Source organism: Saccostrea echinata, unplaced genomic scaffold (assembly GCF_033153115.1).
Source record: "Saccostrea echinata isolate AGI-Se365-2 ecotype Australia unplaced genomic scaffold, CSIRO_AGI_Sech_v1 ptg000054l, whole genome shotgun sequence".
In the NCBI taxonomy this organism is placed as follows: domain Eukaryota; kingdom Metazoa; phylum Mollusca; class Bivalvia; order Ostreida; family Ostreidae; genus Saccostrea; species Saccostrea echinata.
Window position 1 is genome coordinate 11,723,931 of NW_026889803.1, and position 24,882 is coordinate 11,748,812.

The 24,882-nt window shown below is 33.8% G+C and overlaps 1 protein-coding gene and 1 non-coding gene across 2 annotated transcripts; one reads left to right on the plus strand and one right to left on the minus strand.

Annotated features, from left to right (window-relative positions):
• Positions 1-264: 264 nt before the first annotated feature.
• Positions 265-24,877, minus strand: LOC133172514 (rotatin-like). The gene is made up of 45 exons (XM_061307413.1): positions 24,751-24,877; positions 24,259-24,446; positions 23,979-24,168; positions 23,642-23,827; positions 23,398-23,482; positions 22,569-22,683; positions 21,547-21,691; positions 21,177-21,330; positions 20,529-20,802; positions 20,090-20,278; positions 19,714-19,926; positions 18,083-18,195; positions 17,770-17,896; positions 17,332-17,457; positions 17,118-17,234; positions 16,800-16,939; positions 16,300-16,468; positions 15,876-16,067; positions 15,482-15,602; positions 15,260-15,356; positions 15,045-15,098; positions 14,683-14,889; positions 13,226-13,447; positions 8,399-8,623; positions 8,077-8,148; positions 7,832-7,966; positions 7,461-7,536; positions 7,207-7,329; positions 6,906-7,025; positions 6,505-6,771; positions 5,877-6,060; positions 5,619-5,644; positions 5,441-5,516; positions 4,998-5,187; positions 4,473-4,696; positions 4,024-4,164; positions 3,575-3,733; positions 3,152-3,334; positions 2,687-2,862; positions 2,380-2,506; positions 1,960-2,171; positions 1,623-1,770; positions 1,108-1,230; positions 875-978; positions 265-510 (listed from the first exon to the last, which is right to left on the minus strand). Exons 1-45 carry the CDS (start codon positions 24,803-24,805, stop codon positions 376-378), a joined length of 6,705 nt encoding a protein of 2,234 aa, XP_061163397.1. The 5' UTR covers positions 24,806-24,877; the 3' UTR covers positions 265-375.
• On the plus strand, positions 11,207-11,279 carry Trnat-ugu (transfer RNA threonine (anticodon UGU)). Its single transcript has one exon. It is a non-coding gene; the product is annotated as a tRNA-Thr (tRNA).
• Positions 24,878-24,882: the final 5 nt, after the last annotated feature.

Consider the following 24,882-nt stretch of genomic DNA (forward strand, 5'->3'; position numbering starts at 1 on the left):
ACCAGGAACTTCGTAACTCTGAACCCCACAGTCATTTAGGCAGTGTTTATACAGTGTACATTGTATTTATGTCGGGAACATGGCTTTGTGATGGAAGAACTCAAGATTTGACACACAGATTGCCAATAATCTTGAAGGTGTTTGCTGACAAGTTGTTATACTTTTCAAATGCTTATTGATGTACACATGAGATATAATTGAGACAAATACACACTTATACTGTACTAGAACAAAATTTATTGAATCAAATGTAGCATTGCTACTTTACATATATGACATACATTTAATATCACAGATGAGCTTTCTTTTTCATTCTTCTAGTTTGTATAATAATAACTCAAAGTTTTAAACTAACATCTATTATACAGGTTATATTCACTCCGACACAGCCACAAGCACTGATGTCAAATCCTGCACACATTTCTCTGGTGTACTTTGTAGATTGTTGAGATTGGATAAAATTTCTTGTAATTTAGGTAGTAGATTAGCATTTTTCAGCATTACTTTGGCCTGCAATAATCCAAAATTATTTAGGTACCATTAAATCATATTCAGAAAATTCAAATAATTTATTAAGCTGATAATTTGAATGAAGTAGGTTCTGTATGACATAAAAATAGTGGAAAAGAGTGTATCACCATTTCAAACACATTACTTAAAAGTTCTATGTACAAAAGGCACATCGTAATACAATATAAAACTGCTGCAAACAAATGAAACAAACCTGATGAACCAAAGGTCAATTTCAAAATATTCAAAAATTAGTCTTGCTAGATGACACCCTTGGCCCAAATTTGATCTTCATATAGTTCTTTGTATTTATCATTATGTAAAAACTTATTGTGATGTACATGAACTTTCCCTGTGTACTCACCTTTTGGTTATTATACACAAGACCCAGAAGAGCTGATGCTGCAATTGTCTGAACCTTAACAGAATCCTTGTTCAAGCAAGCCAACAGAAGAGGCAACAGTTTATCTACAATTTAAAAGAATACCTATTAACTTCTATTATACAGAGTTATAATCCACAATAAATATGTTTTCTTTAGGATATTCCCAGGGGCTGGTATACATGTACCATATGGAATATGGATTACTTAATTACCATTAGCCAATAGCTTTGGTTTGCTACTGCAGTGACAGCACATGTTTCTGATGATAAGTATGGAGTACTCCAGTGTGACCCCACTCCCACACTCCACAAAATCCAGCAGTAGATCTACAGAATCTGAAAGAATATTAAAGGGTCATTAAAATACTTAAAGTGATGAAAAAAAGAACTACTGATAGGCTTCCATATATTTTTTAAGTTAATTGTTCAAGTGCTTTGTACAAAATTTATGGTGTTCTGGACAATGGTTAGTTACTGTAGAATGATCATTTTAATTGTTTAGTTCCTGTAGAATCACTGTTGGGGGGTCAATGTTCATGGCCAACCAAAATTTTACTTGTGAGGACATAATTACACAGTGAACTTGTATGTATGGAAGATTTGAACCGATGCATTCATGGGGATGTTAATTTGTTAGGAAGGGTGACCCAGGAAAACTGCTCACCCATGAACAAGGATGATTGCACAGTATTTCCTTGAACAATGTACAGGTAATATTGTTTACCTACCCCCTGTTTTTAGAATCATCTGTTGGCCTTCAGTGGAGAAAGACAAATTAACCATCAGTTCCAACCAGTAGATTTCTAGATTTTTATTCTGTTTACTCTTCTTGGTTTTTCTGGGATTTAACTCTGTAAACTCTCTGAAGAAGTTGCTCTAAGCAAGAAAATAAAACATAATGATTCAATTTCAATGACTTACCAAACTTGGAAACTTTGAAGGAGTGGACAATGTTAATGACCATATTTGGAAGAGTATTTTAAATTAATGCTCTTTTAAGATAATGCTTTTTTTAGCTTTGATAAACTTTTATCCTCCATGCTGAAAATAGAACAAATGAACTACTTTAAACATGATATTTCGGCACTCGGATGACAGAGATAGTGTGGCCAGAAGTCCGTAAACAGCCTTTAACAGAGGTTCCCTGATTCCATCTTTCCCTGCCAGTTTCAACAAACAGTGGACTAAGGAGTTGGTGCCTAACTGATTGGAGGAGGATCTCACATTTTGTGTGGTGGATGTTGAGGATGGAGATGTGTAAGCCAGGGAACTGGTGGCTGAAAATTAGACAATTATAATTAAATTATTTTTTAATGTTAATAATAATTCAAATGAAAATCACAAGATTTAAAACAGGACATTTCTGAAATATGTCCTCTCTCCCCCACCCCATCTCTCTCTCTCTCTAAAATGAAATAGAGGTTAAGTTCTTTACCAAATTTTGAAAGGACTTTTATTTAATGGATATCTGTAGTATAACCTTACCAGTTAAACATTTAGCAACGTAAGTGGATAGCAGAGAAATGGTAGAAATCATTAATTGAGGCTCCATCTGACACCATGGCCAAATCTTGTAAATAACTGCAGGAAGATCTGAGTGATAGCAAGCCATCTAAAAGATCAAAGATTATATGTCAATTTTTACTTCACCAACATTGTATGTAAACAATTGATCTATGTATAACTGCAACTTTTGTGAGAAATTATCCCACATACACTTTTAGCTTTTAAAAATACCTTAAAGGAAAGATTCTCACTCTAATAAATTACACAGTATTCAAGTTTTAATTACCTTGGCATCTTCATTCATGAAAAGGAGATTTCTAAGAACATCCAATGTTATGATAAGATCTTGGACTAAAGAATCATCTCTCTTTTTTGCTGTAGTTTTTCCCAGTTGCAGGGCTTCAAGATTAATTTTGGAATGTAGCTGTTTGACATTTTCTATTGTAGTCTCAACAAAACCCACTGAAAAACCAAGCAATTCACAGAACTGCATCACTACAGAAATTCAACAACTCTATTTTTAGAAAACTTCTTTTTACCATGTTTATTTATTAACACAAAAGTACCAATCCAATTTATTAAACCTATCTCAAAAATGCCATTAAAATTGTAGGCTAGTGGGGTAGAAACAAAATATGGACATAATTTTCAGTGAATGGTGCATGCAGAAGAATGTTAAATGTACAATGTACAATAATATTATAGACAGTGAAATTTTAATTTTGACTGATGTGTGGTGGACATATCTTACTCTGTAAAGCTGCCGATTTCGCAGTCTGACTGACGGCCAGTAGGTTCCTGAGTGCTGCTGCGGTGTGAAGTCTCTCCGCGTTCTTGTGATCTGTAGAGCGGATTACCATTTGTTCATACACTGGTATCAGGGCCTCACACAGGTGCCAGCCGTGACTGTTTTCTTCTCTCTCACCTTCCTTGCCTATTAACCATGACACTGTAGCATTATTCATGTTAAAGTCCCCTTCCCCCAAATTTGAAAAGGTGATAAATTCAATCTGACAGACTTTACTTTAAATATAATATGACGTATGACAAAAATATACCATGCCATAGTATAAAATCAAGGCTGTTCTTTTTTTTAAATTTAGCTTACATGTAACTGTAACGTAATGCATTTATGAAAATAAGCCGAAGAATTTTTGAGTGACTTTAAACTCACCAGAGTCAAGGAGCTCTGTGATCGTGATGTTAGACAGCTCTATTTGTCGTCCCTGTAGTTTCCCCTCTTCACTCAACAAGATGGAGAGAAACTGTAGACATGTGGAGAATAATTCATGCTCAAAGTCAAGTCTTTTTGTAATGATGTTACACAGGTTTTCTGCAAAATGAAAAAAATGAAAATTGCATTGGTGATCTATTTATAGGACAAACACCTTTATAAAAAATCTGTATAAAACAATATCAGTCAGATGTAATAAAATAAATGTTGGGCCCTATCATTCTGTCCTTACAATAAAAGTTCTCTTTAATACCCGTATATTATGCACTTCTTTAAGTTCTGCTCTTGTGACAATGAATGTAAGGATATTTTTCAATAAACTTTTAGAAATATAGAAATATACGTAATACATGTACTATATTCAAAACTATGAAGCAATGTGTACGCACCAGAAAAAGAGCCCCAGATTTTTGGCAAGCACTCGGTCAGCACTGCTAGAGTTGATGCCCCTTGAAGTTGTAAGTTTGTGACAAAGAAAGACAAAATTGACCCCCAGAGTTCCTGTAGCTTTAATTCCACGTCTGATGAACCTGACATAAGAAGATTCCAGGACATGATTACAATAATGAATATCAACATGTATTTGTATGCTTTATCAGCAGAGCACACATATAAGATACATTCATCTATATCTGTGGTTTTTAAGATATTTTTTTGAAAGTTTCATTCTTTTTTATTTCAAAGTCCTTTGGACAATACATACAATTTTTTCAGTCATCCTAAAAAATTATCAGATACATGTATCAGAATTATTTGAATTTCAGAAACTAGATTTCAAACTTAGTTCGTTAAGAATGAGAAAAATCTAGTGAAACAATCTATTCCTGTCCTATTTTACCTTTGAATCTGATGGTCATCAAAGCTAGGGCAGACATGATGAAATCTTTGTTTGCCAGGATGTCTTGTCTGGTGGGTGTGTCGTACACCACGCAAGCCGAGAGGAGGGACAACATGGAGCTGTACATCTCCAGGAGGTCCCCAAACACCACCTCATACTGGTCATAGCTTACCTGTCCCTCCATCTCCAACATATACGCCTCCAGTAAGTTTGTGTCAACCATGCTATCAAGTAAAATATCTGTGAAGCTTAATCATATTTAAAAAAGAAACCAATCATTAGATATCATCCCAGGATATACATAATTTTGAAATAATGTATCACTGGTGATTTGAAAGTTTGTATTCTTTACATTTTTTCACACTTTCTAGTCTAACGCTTCACATCAAAATCAGAATATGAATTCTGAATTACACAAATGCATTTATACCACTTGTATTACATGTAATTATTGAAGTGTAAACACAGTGAAAATTCTATTATAGATTAATTACATGTATGCACATAATTCACACATCTGCTTACTTTGTGAGGATTTGTACAAAGGAATCCTGCTTGAGACAAGTAAATGTGTCTTGGGGAGCTAGAATGACCAGGTTACGTAACAACTGTGCAATGGAGGCCACTAATGAGGGTGTGGCTACACTGATGATGTCACTTCCTCCCTCCCCCGCCATGAGTGTGCTGCCTGAACTGTCTGCCTGTTGTGTCGCACCTAAAAATCACAAAAATATCTTATAATAGAAGTCAACAAACTCGATTAATTTAAATACTTTTACATGTACATGTATATAAAATATGACTATATATATATATCTGGATTGTAAAAAAGTAACAAAAGAATTCTTAAAATATTCCTATAAATGCATGTGTATATAAAACAGAAACGTCAGTAGGAATAGAAATCTTCACTTCTTATAACTCAAAATAAAAATTAAAGTGTAGCAAATTAATTATTGATCACCAACCAGTCTGAACGTTCCTTGTTCCTGATTTTACACTCCCCCGAGAATCTCCCCCTCCTCTGCTCCAGAACTGATGACCCTGTAAATGTTGGCTTATTAGTGAAAATGGAACTTTTAGCATACTGGATGGAAGTACAATAAAATTTCTGTAATACATGTATATATACATGTATGTACTTACCTGCTGACTAACTGATGTCAAATCAGCTGAAAAACAGAGAGGTCACTTAAAAAAAGGTAATAATTCACTTGGTAAACAACAGTAAGTATTCACTTGATAAAGTAAAGTACATGTATCATTTATCTCTTTCATGATGTGTCTATAAAAAATTCATACAAAAAAATTTGAAAAAGACAAAAAAAAAAGAAACATAAAATCTGTGCAGAGAAGGGAAAGTGGTACTAAGGGGTTACATGTAGTGTTTTGTTATTGTGTTACCTGTGGTAGACATGGTGGACTCTGAGCTAGCAGACGACAGTTGTGATGACATCATCACTTCTGTGACAGAGATCTGTTGTATGGTTGGCTGAGCATAGAAATTGGTGAACACCACAAGCATCTCCTGATAGAAGTGACTATGGTGCAGTAAGGCTATTAGGGCTGTTAATCCAACTAGGGACACCTAAAATATATAGAAACTGGTAATCTGATACAGTGTATTGATTTCAAATATGCATACAGTTGTCGGATACTATACATAGTATCAGACCAGATTTCCAGATTGTATTTCTTTTATCAGAAAAGTTTTTCTTTTACAAATTTCTGGATACAGAGGAAAAAATGTTTTTCTTGGGATGGTGAACCATCCACATATCACTGCATCACCCAAATCCCCCTAGATCTAAAACACTGTGGAGAATCCAGGTACCAATCCAACTAATCTAAGTATCAGACCAGATTTCTGGACACTTCATTATTGATTTTTAAGACAAAACTTGTCTGATAAAACATATACAATTTGGACGCCTAGTCTGATAGTATAGTTTGTGACACAATACAAGTAAATTTATGAAATCTATCTTTCTGTTTCCTGCATTTTCCCTTACCAGACTGTTAGAAAACCAACCTTAGACTCATCATCAGTAACAACTGGTCCCTGCCATGCATTTTGTTCTGCCTCCACACTGCTAGATGGCATTGACTGTGATGTCATATTCACCAACAGTAATGCTGCCTGTTGCCTGACCATGCTACATTCTGATTGGTCTAGGAGGATACTGAAGGCCAGCCCCCAGACTCCACCTGGTATGTGTTTACAGTGAGAGGTCACCACTGTCCTTCCACTCTCTGTAGAGGTCAAGGCCACTCCAATACCTAGTCCAGCTACTCGCACCTTTATAAGAAACCACAATGGAAATGAAATATTTTTTATGATTAAAAAGTGAAAAGGAATTAATATTTTATCTTCTTTCATGCCCATTTTTAATGCTGCTTCATAAATACAGCAAAAAGATGTGATTCCCTTACCTCAGGATCCCTGTAGGACCACAGTGTTAATAACCAGTCCAACCCATGCCCTTCTACTGTGTCTGAAGTGTTCTGTTGATCTACCCTCTGCTGGACATATGTCCACTGCTCAGCCCACTTCTGTACAAACATGTCATCATTATAATACTCACATACATTTATGGTCTAATCACTGCATCCAAAACATAAACAAAATGCACCATAGTACGAAGCCATACATTTGGCCCTATTCAAGAAAGTTTCAATGGAATTTTATTTGTCAACATTTCCAACACATATCATTTTTAGACTCTCTACAGACCTTATTTTCCACAGACATTTCATAAGCAAGATGCCTGAGACACAGGGTGGCTGCCTTAGTGACACCTTTTCCCATGTAAGACATCGAAGCCCCTCCCCTTCCAATGTGAAAAGCTGACACAACCTGTTTCAAAATTATTAAAAATCACTAATTTTGTATGTTCTGACATTCATATATGTATGTACATTTAGTTTTCAAATGAAATGTGTTTTTAAAATAAAAATAATATTAAGAATTGAAGAACTGTTATTTACCTCTAACAGACAAGCCAGTAGTTGACTACACAGTGTGCTGTCCTCTAATTCAGTACTCTCTCTGCTCCAACCCGGTCTGTAAAAATACATTTGAAGCGAGATGAATCAGCAAGAAGTTTCCAGACTTCAAAAATGGATTACATCACGTACATGAAATTTGATTGTTACTTTTTAAAAATTTTGGGGATATTCTTTAATATGCTTTTTAGAACCCTAATTTAATATCATAAAATACATCAAATTTTACAAATGCATCTTATTTTTTTCTTTTTCTAACTCACTTTATAAACTGATTTCCTGGCAAAATTTGTGTCCTTGTAAAAGTGGATAATTTGTAAACAACACAACTTATGTCCCTATAAGTACAATACCTGGCAGTGACATGCATGAGACATTGGAGTGTCCCCTCCAGGGAGGAGAGGTTATAGAAGTGAGGGGCATCAGTAACATTCAGGCGCTGTAGTAACTGGTGACATAGGTCACCTCGTAACTGCTGGAACCTCAGTCTATAAAACATCAAAACAGTTACTGTAAAACATGACATTGTCATCTATCACACTGTAAAAGTTAAGAGAGAGATCAAGGGGAGAGTCAGAGAGAGGAGAGAAAAAAATACCTTCTGCAGAGGACATAGGGGAGTTTACAGTTGTATGTTGAGATGAATGATAATAGTTCTTTGTCTAGGGTCCTGCAAAAATACATACAGCTATTTTATACATGTATAGAATCTTACAAATGACTGAGATTTTGGTATAATATGACCTCTGATTTTACCAAAAGTATAATGAGGTGCATATGTATCTATAATAAAGATGCAATCTTGATATAAAGGTTGAAAACTGTTGATATTGTCATTACACAATTAAGTTGTACAGGTAGTAGGCATATTTCATGTATGTCATTTGCTGAGTGTGTTTACTGACAGATATTTTCATTACCTTTTAATGTTGACATTCTCTGGTACATCCCTTGTCTCTCCTCTAACTGAGGTCCGATGGGATAAACCAATCAGTGGTCCTGATGGCTGATACAAGACCTCCCCCAGGGCTTGGAGGGTGCCCTCGGATACCTCACTACACAACCTCAAGGCCATACTTATGAACCTTAGAACTTCTTGTAGCAGTGATTCATCGTCAGGCATTGAGGGATGAATCTTCAGAAACCTAAAGAATTATAATGATTAAGAATCTCAGTAAATGATACCAGTATCAATATTTAATCTGTAAAATGGTTTGGTAAGATAAATTGTTGCTGTATTCATTTGATAGCTGACACTAAACAAAACTTATTAGGTCAACTTCTTTGATAAGCAGATCCAGCAAAGGAAAAGTGGGGAGGGAGGAGGGGGGGGGGGGTTCCTGTCCTCAAGAACCTGTGGACAAGTTGTATTCTGAGCAAATATTTTTCTCATATGTCACTGCTGAATTAAAAGGATGTTAAAAACATATATATCCTCATCTGTTTTTTGTCATATGGAAAATACAGCTGAAAGTTCAATTTTCACTCTTGAGGTGCATTATCTGTTATACATGCATTTGGATGAAAAAGTCAAACACATTATTCAGTAACTGCTTATTTATATTACAGATGACACTTTTTCAGCCAAACAAAGTTTGGTTTGGTCTATCTTCTTGTAAACAGAAACTCTAACACATCCTATAACAAGTGGTTTTTCTTGTACTTTGCCCCTTTCATTCCGATTTTTCATTTTTTTCTCTAGCATCAGATCTTTTTTTTTTTTTCTCCCTTGTTGTTCTCTGTCTTCATCTTGTAGATATTCTCTGTTATTTGTTCATCCATCTTTACTTACTTAATTCTTTATTACATAATAACAGACTTTGTGAATATGTAAGTAAATTGTCTGTAGAGTCAGCAGGAGGTATCAGCCCTACTATGGTCAGTATGGGGTGCAATAGGGTAGTCAGAATTGATTATTAAATCAGGAACTCATTATCATGCTATCATACCATTTGTTTCTTTTTTTGATTTACATGAAATATCTTTTTTAAATTTTTGCCTGGTACACATTTATTTTTAATTAAAATAATTTTACTAAATATATTACACAGTGTGTATCTCTGTAAAACAAAATTATGGCCTCCTTAATATCACTCTGCATGCATTTCTGATCATAGACAAGTTTACTTCATTAGATAGAGGGTAATGTAAGGAGTAGACAAGGTTATTAACAATTTGAACATTACATTTTAATAAGAACCAGACAGTAGTGCAAAATTTTTAAATGATTCATAAATCAGTTTTTAAAAAAAATCTTTATGGACAACATTATGCACTACACCTTGATGCTATGATACCCTTGACTCAGTCAACTCTTCCAAAGCACATGCTGTGAAGTTTGGCAAGAAGATTTCCTGGTCAATTCGATTTCTTTGTCTTGACCATTCCATTGGAAGCCATTATCAGTGAACGAGTTTGTGTTTTTGCTGTTTTGTTATGACTAGTTGGCTTGAATCTTACAGAAGCTGAACTCAATTCTTAATCCAAGCTTTATTTTCAACAGAAAAAGGGCGTTGAATTTTTGTGTTGTTTTTCAACAACTGGTCAGAGGGATATAAGACCTGCTATTTAACCGGGAGATCAAGTGAATTAGTCACCTGGCCAGAATGAGGAGCAGCAAGCAGTGGGTGGTAATCCTGGACACAGAGACACCACAGGTTAATGACCAATGAAGTGCATGTACTGTTTTTGCCATCCATGTGTAACTACAGACAGAGATGGCTTGGAAATGGTTCATCACCCCCCATGCTAGAAACTTGCAATCAGGAAATGAAATACAAGAAGTTTTGGACAATGATGTCAAGAAGATGTGCCTGGAATCATCTGCAATACATGTACGTTGCTGAGAAGGTGAAAAAACTAAAACAAGGTAATTGTAAGACTGACAATATAATGTGGACACTCAAAGAAATAACGCCTGCATGTCGCATGCATGGTTTCGAATTCAACAATGTGAGAATTTAACACTGAGTTTTTATCTTTCAAGAAATTATATAGTATCCTAACCCTTCAAGAAGACCATACTTGGTACACAAGTTGGTCATAAATACTCTCAATATTATGCAACTAATGTGCATAAAACATTTGTTTTCAATCATAAGTATTACAAATATTCAATTTCAAGTCCTGAATTCAAGTATATAATGAAGCAAATAAAAAATGACTTTGTCACACCCCTAGAAAACGTGGACCCCACAACCACGAAATAGGTTTTTTCACGTATGAAAAATGGATTTTTTTTTTTTTTTTGCTTGTCAAGAAACTTCTGGGTTGGAAATTTTTTGACTGGGTGGAACCCCGGAAAAATTCCTGGATCCGCGCCTGAATAACTGAAAAGGAAATGCGCTACTGTGCCAAATTTTGAGGCAGTACAACATGTTAAGATGTGATTGCTTTTCAGAAGTTCTCTGCTCAGTTGAACATGTAGGATAATCTGTTATTTTAAATCTTAGTTAATCTCCCCCAGGCCTGGGTTCAAAATTAGCCTTGTAATTTGACAGAGTAAGAGTTGTCTCCCGTCAACTTTGACCTTGGTTACACGTAAACACTGCATGAAACAGTGATATTTAATCGAGAAAGACTAGACTTCTGAACACCAAGTATTAAAAAAAGGTAGCTCATATTCATTCATGCTTTTACTTTCTAACTTTTAAGGTTGTAAAATGAAAAGAATGATAATTGAATCCGTTTTGAACTATTTAAAGAAATTTTTCACCATTTCTTACAACGCCTCCATAGCTCAGTGGTTAGAGCACTGGTCTTGTAAACCAGGGGTCGGGAGTTCGATCCTCCCTGGGGGCTGTGATGTGGATGTGTAAATTTTTTTTTTTTTGGTTCATTCCTTTCATCTATTGATAATCAACATCATCATCACAAATTGATCATTTTTTTCATATCTAATAAACAATTCTTTTTCCCATTGATTCCAAGCCTCATATTGATATCAAACTGATTTCATATCTTCGGCAACAATTTTTTTTTTAACAAATACAGCTTTATGCTCTCAAGAAGATTTCTGTTGAATCTTAGCAAAAGTTATCAGAAGTTTTAAAAATGAATGAGCAGTAATAAACAGAAGCTACAGCCTTGCTCATGTTGCTAGTAACAAACCTTTATTTAACCTAAATTAATTACATGTAGTGCACTCTTTTGAGCTTATTTCAAGAATATTTAAACTAAAGCAATATTATTTAATGATTTCAAATTTCTTACATTATTTAATCAAGTATTGCAAGAATGAGAATTCTTTTAATTAATTTTTTTTTGTAGCCACCTGAACAGTTCTTGGTGCATGTATAATCAAAGGGAGAAAACTCTTGATTCTTAACCCATTTTACTTTATTTTAGGGTTGTCAATAAGTACCATGAAAACCGATTACTCAAGTATTTGTCAAAAAGTCCGGCTATAGAATACTAAAATCAGTAATTGAGTACTTGAAACAAAACCATGCAATATTTCTTCACAGTAATTATTATGTGTTAATTAAGCACATTCAACTTCAGAGATCATCTTTCTGTCATTACCTAGTGTGGATTTGTTTCTGTCATGTTTTGACAACAATTAGAGTCATTCAGTCAGTGGCAGCATATTGTTTTGTAGCCAGGGACATGATCAGAAATCATAGTTCAAGTTAATTAAATATATGGTCCCTTTATTATTTAGTAGCATAAATGCATAGTTATCAACAGATAGTTACGGTTTACATATGTACATGCCTTTGTGAATGATCAAGAACATGGAATCAATATTGAAATTCATGAAATATATTCACGTTTGATATTAATAATCATTCCAAAGTTCCATTCAATGAAAATTGAATACTTACTGTACTTAAGTGTATTTGTATTTATAAAAAATATATTTCAATTTTATATTCTTCTTTTCACTCTATGTAACTCAATTAATGTCAAACCTGTAGGTCCTGAATCATGTTCAATCAAAAAGAACAAGATACTTTCGTGAAGATATCATCATCACTAGCCTTCCACATTCCTCACAAATGAGTGTAGCGGATCAGAAACACTTGGCTAGTGAAGATGTGAAAATACATTACACATAGGTTTAAATTTTGATTTTTTTTCTTTAATATTATGACCAAGTACTCCAATAGGTACTTAATTGGAAAGGCAGACAAGTAAACAGTTATTAAGAGTTGATCAATTTGACAATCCTTCTTAGCTTGAGCCAATAAACACTGAAGGTGCTTAAAAAATTTCAAAGAAGGGAACCTTTTAGATCCACCTTTTATGCATAGTGTGATGATAAAAAACTTAATAAATATTAAATAACCACAGTGGATAAAAATCATTTAAGTGTGGAGAGATTGACAATCCTTTGGAATAATATGAATTTTTGGAAGCTGTCATTGATGAAACATTTTATACCCATATATTCAAAATTGATATAAAAAGTTGATATATTGATACATCAATATCCAATCTATCAATGATACTTCTACAAAAAAGTTGTTCTGATTCCCCATCCCTCCCCCTTTCATTGAAAATTACAGGAGGAGGTGCTTATACTTGGAGGTGAGGGTGGGGGGTGGGGTTATACATATACCATTTTACCTGATGGAAAATATATTATCAATATTCAAAGGAACTAAATTCTGTCTTTGATATATAAATGAATTCAATCAATAAACATGAGGAATGCTTTAAATTTGATTTCTCTGCAATTATCGAATAGGAAAAAAATTATTTTTTTAATGCACATGCTCAGACTAGTTTTAAAAAGGTGTTACCGTCCAATGCTGGGTATCCAGTCCTGACCAAACATGACCTCTGACCCTTCGTAACTGTACGAATTGACCAGGTAACTCAGCAGCTGACCAATGGCTGAGCTTACTGCATGATGAGATGTAGCGTTAGAGATATTGTATAATGATTGCTTAATGCCCTCTGATAAGTGACTGCATTGGACAATCTTTCTCTCTATGAAGCTAAGTTGTAGTACAGGCGAAAACCTAGAAAGAAAAATATACATACACATTAAATATCACATATGATTTTATCCATACACATTAAATACCGTATAACGGGTATTTTCTGCGGTTGGAAATTTTTGCGATTTAACCCCAAAAAGGTAGCAAATTAATTTCTGCGTTTTCAATTTCTGCGGTTGCATTATACCGCAAAAATTTATTTACGGGGTATGATCACTAAACTTTATGAATTATCAGAACCCTGCCATGTTTACGTTTTATAAATTCATTAAGACATATTGATCAAAGGTGCATGAGAACTAGTCTTTGTAAAAATATGTCGAGTCCCAATTGAAATAAATTAATGCAGTATCAGTCCCCCAAAACAACAATAAAAATCTTTATTCTAACAGACGTCTTATGCGATCTATAAAAATATTTAAATATATAGATAATGATAATAAATGCATCCAAGCCATATTCTAAAATACACTTATAGTTAATTACTATCAAAATTAATTTGGTGTTTGTATTTTAAGCTTAAACAAAGAGTTGCATAATTTAGTATAATTCTAAAGTTGACGGTTAAGAATCACAGGTACCATGTGCATCGAGGCGTAACTAATCCTGTCAGTCGTCTGCATTGGGTGACATTCACTAGACAATCAAGCCGCATTGTGTATACAAGCGGTTATTATTGTCTCAAGATCAAACACAAGATTGAAAAAAGCTACCTCGTGTTGTTTGCAGCTATCGGAGTTTATACTAATAATTGCGAGATACAGTGTAGATACAAGAAAAGATATTTATTCAATTGATATTATTTACAGGAAGATTTCGATTCCATATATATTTTGAACAAATCCCGACATCTAAAATCGAATTTCGATGACACCCGAATTTTTTAAAAACCTTGCGTTCCAGATATTTTTTCTGCGTCTGGAACGCAGGTTCTTACGTTAATGAGAACCTGTCAGACATACGCACCACTTATCATAATTGCATGTATAAAATACCTGAATAAATATTGAAAAATATTTTGCGATTGTAATTTTTGCGCAAAATTCCGCAAAAATTGGACAACGGCAGAAAATACCCGTTATACGGTATCACATATGATTTTAATCTACAACAGTTTTTTATTACAAAGAAATAATCTAGTTAATCAATTTGGTTGCTCCTTCACAAAGTTAATGCAAAGGAAATATATGGTAAATGAAAGGTAGAGGTATTCTAAATTGAAATGCATTAATCAGCATGTGTTAAACTATACTTACTCAGTAAATGTGTCACTTTTACTAGTATTTTTATTCTGAGCAAGGAACTTCAAAAGTTTTTCCAGTCCACCATGCCATGCTACATTCCAGGAGATTCGGAGCATCTCCAAAGGTCTGTCTGTCTTAATGGGGTCAGGATCAGGGGGCAGTTCCACCACATGGGGGCTGTTGTCATGGTGACAAGCTGGACGGAATGGCAGGCGGCACCTAAAAATGACACGTAATTACATACTGTGCATACTGAAATAAATACATGTCAATTTTATACAATTCTTGCAATTCCCATCAACAAATTTATTCCCTTCATCTTCATCATAATGTGAAAACTTCTAACTTAAAAATTGTACAATTTTGATACTCACCTCTTTTTCAACACAGAAGGTACGGAAAAATGAACAACTGGATTTGTTCCACCACTGAAAAATTATGCACACAAAACTTTTATAACACTCATTCAAAATAGAGAATTCAAATGTTTGTGTTTTTAATATGATTTCATTTCAAGGTTATGTAGAGCAACACATGATAAAACAATGTGAATTCCTAAAAAAAAAATTGTTTATTTTTTTTTTTTTACCCTAGGTCAAACTTCGCCACTTCATCAAACAACAACAATGTCAAAATATGAGCCACTTCATAACATGTTCTCTCATCTCTCTGGTGCAGGAAGGCAACTACATGCAAGATCAGAGAAAAAAAAACATTAATTGATATAATATTCAATTTTTTTCACAAGTAATTTTTCGAAAACTTACCAAAACTTTATCAAAATGAATCAAAAAAGAAAACCAAAGTTCACCTCTTAGAAGGATAAGATACATTTCTTGATCTCTGGCGAGTTTGTGTCGGAGTTTGTAATCATAATGAACAAGTGATCTCAAGATGGCTACACATGCTGGCAAGTAATGCAAATTTTCATTCTACAAGGAGAAAATTTATAAAATTTTAAGTAATTGAAAATTAATCTCATAAAAATCTTTACTTCAGTTACTGATCTTCATTTTAAAAAGGATATTTTTTTTTCAGTACTATAACAATACAAAGCAACTTCAATTCATTCCATATACAAGAAAAGGAAATTTACATGCAGAAATTCCAATGCTTAAAAAATTCAATTTATCGAAAGTTAACCAAAATTGAAATTGCCCGTGACAAATTGCAATGAAAGAAATAAAAAGCAAATAATTTGAAACCTGGGCATCATTCCTGACCAGACCAAGTTTAAGGTGTTTGAGGATGGTTTCTAACCCTCCCTCTGCTTTAAATGGGGTATGGAGATTGTGATCCTGTAGAATTATGGCCAGCTGATCAACAGCTGACTTCTTCACAGACGGATCAACAGAAGAGGAGACAAAGATTTCATACACCTTCCGCAATCCATCAATCTAATGCAAAATATTTAACAGATTTAGAATGAGCGACTTGAACATACCAAAAAAGTTATTAAAATATTGTAAAACATCTATTGAAAGAGGATTGAAGCATAATTTAATTTTAATTTGCACAGAGCTATAATTATACCTATTTTTCAAACCAGACAATCTTTTAACATTTAAAAAGTGAAAGCTTTCTACATTTTGTAATAATCCAATTGTTCACTGTCAACAAAATACTAACCTGAAACACAGATCTTCCAAGATCTTCATCAAGAGATCTCTGTAACTCCATGACAAAAATGCTGGTCAAGTTTGTCACATCTAACGAAGCAAATACAGGCAGTTTATCGTTACTATCTCGCTCATTAGACAAAAACCAGGCCAGTCGCTTCAAAGCCTCTGCTCGTGCTCTGATTAATAAACATAATCCAACTTAGAACGGATCAAGACAATAAAAAAACTGTATGTTTTCAAATACCTGTAAACACAAATAAAGTCCATATAATGAAAAACATATCAGTACATCATGATCTTCTCAAAAATTTCTTTAATTTCCAGTACATGTATTTTACAATGCATGAAAAGGTATCTCATGCTTAAATACAATTATGTTTTTCTATTTTGCCACATGACTCTATATTCAGCAGAGTTTATTGTTATAATTTTGTAATACTTCTCTATATACCTGATATCAGTAGAAAACATTGTTCTGATACAGCCCCCATTTTTCTGTATATATACCTGATATCAGTAGAAAACATAATTCTGATACAGCCCCTGAGTTTCTCTAGGTACGTCAGTCCTCCCTCTGTCTCGGATTCTGTGGGATCCATTATTGCTAACAGGGAGGATCCAAGTTTTGTTCCCATGTCAACATAGGTCTGAAGAAAATGAGTTTACTTGTTGATAAACATGTACATAGAATGGAGTAATGCCTTACTTTAACATACAATGGCATTTACCTTATATGGCTGATGATTTTTTTTTTTTAATTTTGATTTACATTGTGTAGTGAACATAGATGAGAACTTGTCTTTAAATGAAATGAACAATCCATACTTGTAAAACTGGCAGTGGTCTCATCAGACTGTTCAGAGCCTCTCTCCATAAATCCTCGGTCATCAACAGCTGACCATCCAAAATGTGACAAATGATTTCTGTGCCTGTTTGGCTCACCTGTATAGTCAAGTGTACTCAGTGTATTTAATTTAATTCTACAAGATGAATTAACCTTGCTTTCACTTCATTACTGTAAGTAAAAAAAATATCTTACTTTGGAATTACTGTCATTGAGTCCAAATACAATGATCTCATACATGATGTCAGAGTTAAATAGGAATCTAGATAAGTAGCAGGCCCTGGAGCTGGGGTCAGCTGCCTCATTCACATTTAGGGAACCCTGCAAAAATTGTACAATTACATGTACTAAGCTATAAATATTTAATTAAAGTATGGGCATCATAAAAATTACCAGTTAATTTTTCAAATAGATTTATGTATTTAGCCACAGCTTTATAGCTTGCACTGTAGCTCTCCAGTCTGTCAATACATTTTTTTTTTCAAGAGCTTCAGTTCTGCAGCTAGGATGTATTTGAATAGATACATATATATACATGTACATATTCAGTGAAATTTTTTAAAGAAACATTATTTTTCTTGTTAAAAACCTCTCCTGTATTTTAGGGGGTTGTATGTGTGACCTTGACCTTACCTTGATGACCTGTTTGATGGTGTTGTAGGTCTGTTCCTTGACCTGAGGAAGAGGATGAGACAGGAATTTCAGCAGTACATCCACACACTTTATCTGTAGAGCCTTGTCTTCAGTTGTCCTGGCACATCTAAATCATCAACATATCACAGTTTTGAACAGATGTTCTAATGCTATATTCCTCACAAACACCACAGAATGGTTGATTTTCAATTAGGTAAACAAGCATATCAGTAACTTATAATTTTGAAAGTTGATTTTATAACCAGTCTCAATCTATAATTCTTTGATAGAAACAAATATATTAAAGTCATACATAGAGGATGAGAGCTTGACAAACTCTGACACGAGTGGGAGGTGGAGATGGTAAGGTAGACTTTCTATTGAGGCTTCAGCCAAACTGATCATCTGACTGCTTCCTTTGTAAGCCTGTCAAACAGAAATATCTCCATTTCAGTACAGTTTTATTTTAAATGCTAACATTAAGTTTACTACGTGTATGTACAGTTAATCTCTTTTCAACTAATCAAAAGTTGAGAACTCTAAATTTCAATTAAGGAGGTTGGATCCTGCCATCAAAAGTAATGAGGATTTTTTATCAAGTATATTTTTAGAATTTATACACATAGCTTAATTTAAATTCGAAACAAAAAATGGGGGTCAATGCGCTTCTTTTGGCGCTACAGAGCATTTAGTTTGACCTTTTTGCACTGTAAATACGTCTTACACATTAATCAATTTTTGAAGTTTTCATCCAATATTTTTTATTCAAATAAATTATGGGAACAAACACAGCCTTATTTCATCTTGAATAGACACATTACAATTTGTGACAACGAAAAAATTTTTCAAATTACTCCGCATGTTCATTTATTTGACCTTTTTGCACTCAAAAATTTCATTTTTCTGGCATTAAAAATTTAACAAGCAAAAAAATCATTTGAAAGTAATGACATTTTACTGAATTTAAGAATAATGGTTAAAGGCATCTTATATATTCAGAAAATAAAATAAGAAGTTGGGGTCTGTGATGTTAATTTTTAGATAGATACTAAAATAGTGCTAATTTTAAGCTTAAAAAAGGGGTAATTTTTTCTTGATTTACACAATATATTTGCTATATTTATGAAATATGATGATAAAATTCATGACAGTTTAATTGATATATAATATAGGACTAGTATAAAACAGTTCACTGCACGAAATAACTCTGTGTGCAGGCTGCATGGAAAAATAGGAATCCAAACTTAACATACTTTAAGAACTTCGAAAGAGAAAAAATGATCATTTTCTTCTAAAAAACCTTCCGCCACAAAATATAGTTCCTCACTTAATGCTTTTGGTATGGAATTTAATCATGGAGTTTTAACTGAATATAGTTTAATTGACATTGTAGAATCCAAATTTATTATGAGAAATATAACTTTATGCAGATTTTTTTAAATATAGGTTAAGATATAAATCTGCTCAAAAGCTCAGGAGCGAACTTCGTTAAACACTCATCCAACTAGCTGTCAAACATATTTATATGATAAATATAGAATGTCCCATAGTTTGTGGTTGGATATAATTTTTATCTCAGTTGAGTTTTTTCTATCCCCAAGCCTTGGCAAGGGGACAAAAACACACAGAGAGTTGGATAAAAATCATATACAACCACAAACCATGGGAGTTTCTTTTTATTACATGTTTTACACTTAGCTATCACATGTTTTATACAGTTTTCATACATGAATCTTATTTTATTTTTGACTTCATCATTTTCACACAAAACCATTGTGACATCACAACTGTTGATATGAAAACGATGTCTTATAACTGATATCCACTGTAAAAAGGAGTAAACATGTGATATATACACTGTATGTACCCAGAAAAGTCCTGAAATACTAAGGTCAAAAAATGTGATTTTGACTATTCTTTGTTCACATTTCAGTAAAACATTACCTCCTCCTGGCAAAGTATCAGAAACTGACAAGATTTTTGGATGGACTGTGAGATTTTGGCAGTATCCACAAACAGTTTGTATTTGTCTGGATTCAGGATCTGTAAGTAGGCCAGAAGTGTGATCTGGATGTCTGGATAACTGTGGGACAGAGCCTCATCAAATACCACCAACTCCATGGACTTGGTCAGACTGGATGGCAAAAGTTTTCTTCCCTGTCAAATTGAGAATGATCTTAAAAAATCCTGGTTAAACATTTTCACATTCTTGAATAAAACATACAAAGCAAACTTAAGTAACTACATGTATGATTCTCTATATGTATAAGGCTAAGACACAAAGCTACTTTTCCAGATCTGAATTTTATGGAGAGGTTACCTGTTGTACTGGAACTAACTGCTTCAGGAGTCTGGAGGTAAATCCAGTTACCCCAATAAAAGCCAGTCTGTGATGTACAATATCTCCTTTGTCCTTCTCTTGCTTTGCTTTCCCTCGACTGACATCACCATGGTGGTGAAAATTTATTATGTCACTCAGTGCTTCAAAGGTTCCAGATAATCTTTCCGCCTTATAAGTGGAAAAACATTCAAAAATATTAATAATAGCACAACTGAATCATTGTCTGATCTCTTTACATCTATCTTAACTTTGAACCTTAACATAAAATATCAATTTTTATCAATATGCTTCTGAGTTACAATGTAAGAACTTGAAAAAGTAATCTTAAGGGGTAAATGTTAAGAATCACTGAAAGAAAATAACAGAGCACAATTTTTCAAATCAAAAGGGACAGAAAGAATGAATTGCTTATATTTACAATTTCTCTTGCTCTGGATGATGTATCCTGCCAAATTTCCATAGTAACAATGGCAGTGAAGATCTCCAGGACTTGATTAAGGAGGTACATGAGCTGGGTGACCACACCCTCTGCCCCTGTTTTGAGGAGTGGGACTGCCTTCTCTATGACCAGGGAGCAGTATTGGGGGAGGGTGATCTGCATACTCTGTAGAGACCTCATGTCATCAATGTCTGTCTCCTCTGGGTTTGTCACATCTGGACCCACACTGACACTAGAGTTCCTGGAGTTGGAACTGAAATCAAATTAGATCAATTTCAAATTTACTGTATTTCACTATCCCATAAACATATAAATATTTTTTCACATACTGTGAGTCGTTTTAATTCCACGGTGTTAAAATTTCACGATTTCCCAAAAAGTACCAATCGTAATGGTTTTAATTTCACGCCACAAGAAATTAATTTGAATTTCGTATAAGCATTTAAATGTTTTAAAAACCTAATGACAGCATTCACGATGGGTTTAATTTTGCAGAAAAACGATGAATCATGAACATAGTGAAATTAAAACCATTTTTTTTATTTGCCAATCTACAGTAAGTTATCTGGTTCATACGTGTATATGTATATTTCTCAACAAAAGTCCATTCATGGCATGGAATTTTACCTGACTGATGAAGAGGAGTCTACCTCTCGTCCATCTCCTCTAGGGCGGGTATCCCCCCACCCAGCCAGGGGACTGTGACCATCTGACCTTCCAGACTGGTTAGACAGCAGACTTGGGGAGTTTGAAAATGGAGAAGAGGATGCTGAACTGAAATCTAAAGGAATGTCAAACACTTCAAAATTACATTTTTCTTACAAACTTAAAAATGCAAAGAAAAGCTTCTTAAAAATATCTTAAACATATTTGTACATCATAATCACTTTATCTGATTGAATTGGTATTCAAATATTTGCACAAAATATAGGTACAAGGGATGCAAGATTTCTTTTCTTAATATAGAAATTCAACATAGAAAATCCTTAATGTATACCTTGTTTGCATGTAAATAATGCTGGATCTTGATAATATCGTAACCTTGACCTTAAGGAAGAAGTCAGGTCACCCAGAGTTTTTGCTGCATGAATGGTCAAGTGTGTATTTACATCTGGGACTGCTCCTAGAAGTGCTAACAGATTCTGTAATTAAAAATAAAACAAATAAGTCATCTTTCCTTGCATCTTACTAACCTGAAAGACCTATAAAAATTCATTCAAAAGCAATTTATTGAATATAAATGTATCTGGCAGCAGGACTTTTCTGGTGGAAATTTGGCCAAAGTGGCAATTGAAAATCATGACATCTTTAACCAATTTTCATTATTCCCCATTTCAAAAATGTTAGTAATTGTGAAAACACAAAAAGCATTTCCAAAATGTACACACATTTTATTCATAAAAAAATGTTGTGGAAATTCTGAAAAGCTAAAACTGACATTTTCAAGCATTTAGCATCCTTTTTTTGTCAAAAAGTTATATCTGAAATTCCCAATGAATATTTTAAAAATCTATTCATATTGCCATGTGCTATCTTTCTATAAAGTTAAAGAAAGGCAAGTAGGTGGTACTGACTACTAGCTGGTAAGGGGCTGGTACAAACTAAAACAAATGACTTTTGTTTATCTAACATACATGTATTTTATAAAACATCATTAAAATTCTTTCAAATGAATAATAATAATTTTACTGACTAAGAACATACTTTGCTGTATTTAATACACAAGGCCTGCTGAAACATACCATAAATGTCACAGGTGCTGAAAAAAGAAATCTCAACTGGGACTTGAACCCGGGCCTTTAGTGTATCATGCCAGCACTCTTACCACTGAGCTATTGAGATGATACTCACACACCTATTAACCCAGTAACATATCCCCCCCCCCCCCCTTTGTAGTCATCCCCAAATTCTATGATTCATCGTTTGTGACCGAAATGTTCGGGAAGGAAGTTTGCATTTCTTTTAGGAAATGTTTTGATATCAATAAACTAGTAACTGCAGAGATGAAATGGAACTTACTCTGACAATATTTGGTCTTTGTAAAAATATCTCAGCTGGAAAATCTTGGAAAACGACATCACTCAAAAATTCACAAGAACTAGCCAGCAGATGAGATTCTCTACTCTGCAAGGAGCTGAAAAACAACAACAATGAAAAGAGGGAATATATTAATGATGGTTTGGACATCAGTAATCCTTGACATGGTAAAAATGTTGTATTCAATACATGAGAATAAATTGTCAACAGGAATTAACATTTCAACATTTCTATGATAATGAAGATCTATGATGTATAAATATTAATGCTCTGTTCTTCAACATCACAAGACTGATCTACTTGATACATTATCTCACATTTCTTAAATACTTGCAAGTTTGTTGACTGTATGACATGTCTATCTGTAGAAGTCTGTTTAATACTTACGAGTTTGTTGACTGTATGACATGTCTATCTGTAGAAGTCTGTTTAATACTTACGAGTTTGTTGACTGTATGACATGTCTATCTGTAGAAGTCAGTTTAATACTTACGAGTTTGTTGACTGTATGACATGTCTATCTGTAGAGATCTGTTTAATACTTACGAGTTTGTTGACTGTATGACATGTCTATCTGTAGAAGTCTGTTTAATACTTACGAGTTTGTTGACTGTATAACATGTCTATCTGTAGGAGTCTGTTTAATACTTACGAGTTTGTTGATTGTTTGACATGTCTATCTGTAGGAGTCTGTTTAATACTTACGAGTTTGTTGACTGTTTGATGTGTCTATCTGTAGGAGTCTGTTTAATACTTACGAGTTTGTTGACTGTATGACATGTCTTTCTGTAGGAGTCCATTTAATACTTACGAGTTTGTTGACTGTATAACGTGTCTATCTGTAGGGGTCAGAGCCAACCATGGAAAAGTTGTCACAAGGAATGTGCTTGAAGTGCCTGCATTTATTTTTATTATAGAATGCTTTAAAATGGTTGAGGAAAAAGACAAGTGTAGGATTCTTATGCATGTTACATGATTATTTGCCTTTAGCATAATATTTTCAATTAAAATATCTGAAATCAGACTTTCATCCATATTTTTGCTATTAAGTTTACCATCATTAATTTCCCTTTGTTGGTCTTGAAGACGGTGTACTTTATCTTTGAAATATCCATCAGAATTCTCCCTTCCAGTGATTATATGTGGTGGATCTAAGTTTTCCTGTGTTGGGAGAGTTGATACTGATGTGAGTGATGGAGCTGTTTCAGATGTTGCATCATTGGTTGTAAAAGACATTGGTTCTAAAACAGATGCCAGATAATGTTTAATCTACTTCTGTGAATCATTTGTTTCACTTCCACATGATAATACACTTCTATATAATCATTTTATTAGTACAATAAAACAAAATTGTAAATATACACATCAAAGAATAACACCCATTTAACACACCTTGGGTGAAACCCTGTTTCTGATAAATACATGTTGGACTGAAGGTTTCCTCTGACACCTCTGGCAATCTCATTGTGTTCTCAAGGATTTGGTCAATCACAGGTTGCAAGGACTTTAATACATCTTTCCGAAGCTGGCTCAAAAATTCAATAGCACCAATGTCTTGGAGAATTTGAGCAGCTGCAGAGTGCTGAATAAAAAGTATATAACCTTCAGATAGTGCTTCTACAATTTGAAACTATTGGACATATTGATTCAGTACATGTTAAAATAAAATTACCTTTGATAATCTCAAAATAAGATGCAACACTTCTCCTTGCTTTGGTGGATTAGGGAAATTGAACCACTCAATTAATCTTATCATTAAATGACGTTCATTAACCAAATCTGAGTCACACACTAGATTATGTTCAAGTTTCGATAGCAGGTTTTCTAAACTTCTCACACGAATTTCCTCCAGATTGTGACCTAAAAAAATATGCATCATCATGTATTATCATGCACAAATGAAAAACAAGTTAATGAGGATACAAAGCATTCCCTTCTTAATTAATAATTACTAAAGATTATGAATTTTAGCTCAATGCATATGATAAATTGAAAGTTTGCAGTACCCATTTTATTCTAAAATTACTAGCAGACTAATCAACATTGTTCATCTTGTAAGAAAATCATAACTTTGTTTACAAATGTTAGCTATGTTAAAAATGAACATATCCACTGATATCCTTGTTAAATCCTTGCATTTGCTGCATGAATATAATTTTCACACCTAGCTTTTTGAACATTCCCTGAAAATTAATATCTTGTCTGGTTTGCATCGCCATCTCCGTTTAATATGTGTAAAACATCAAATTCAAGTCATCTTCCCAGGTCCAAACTTGTTTCAAAACATCCGCCGAAA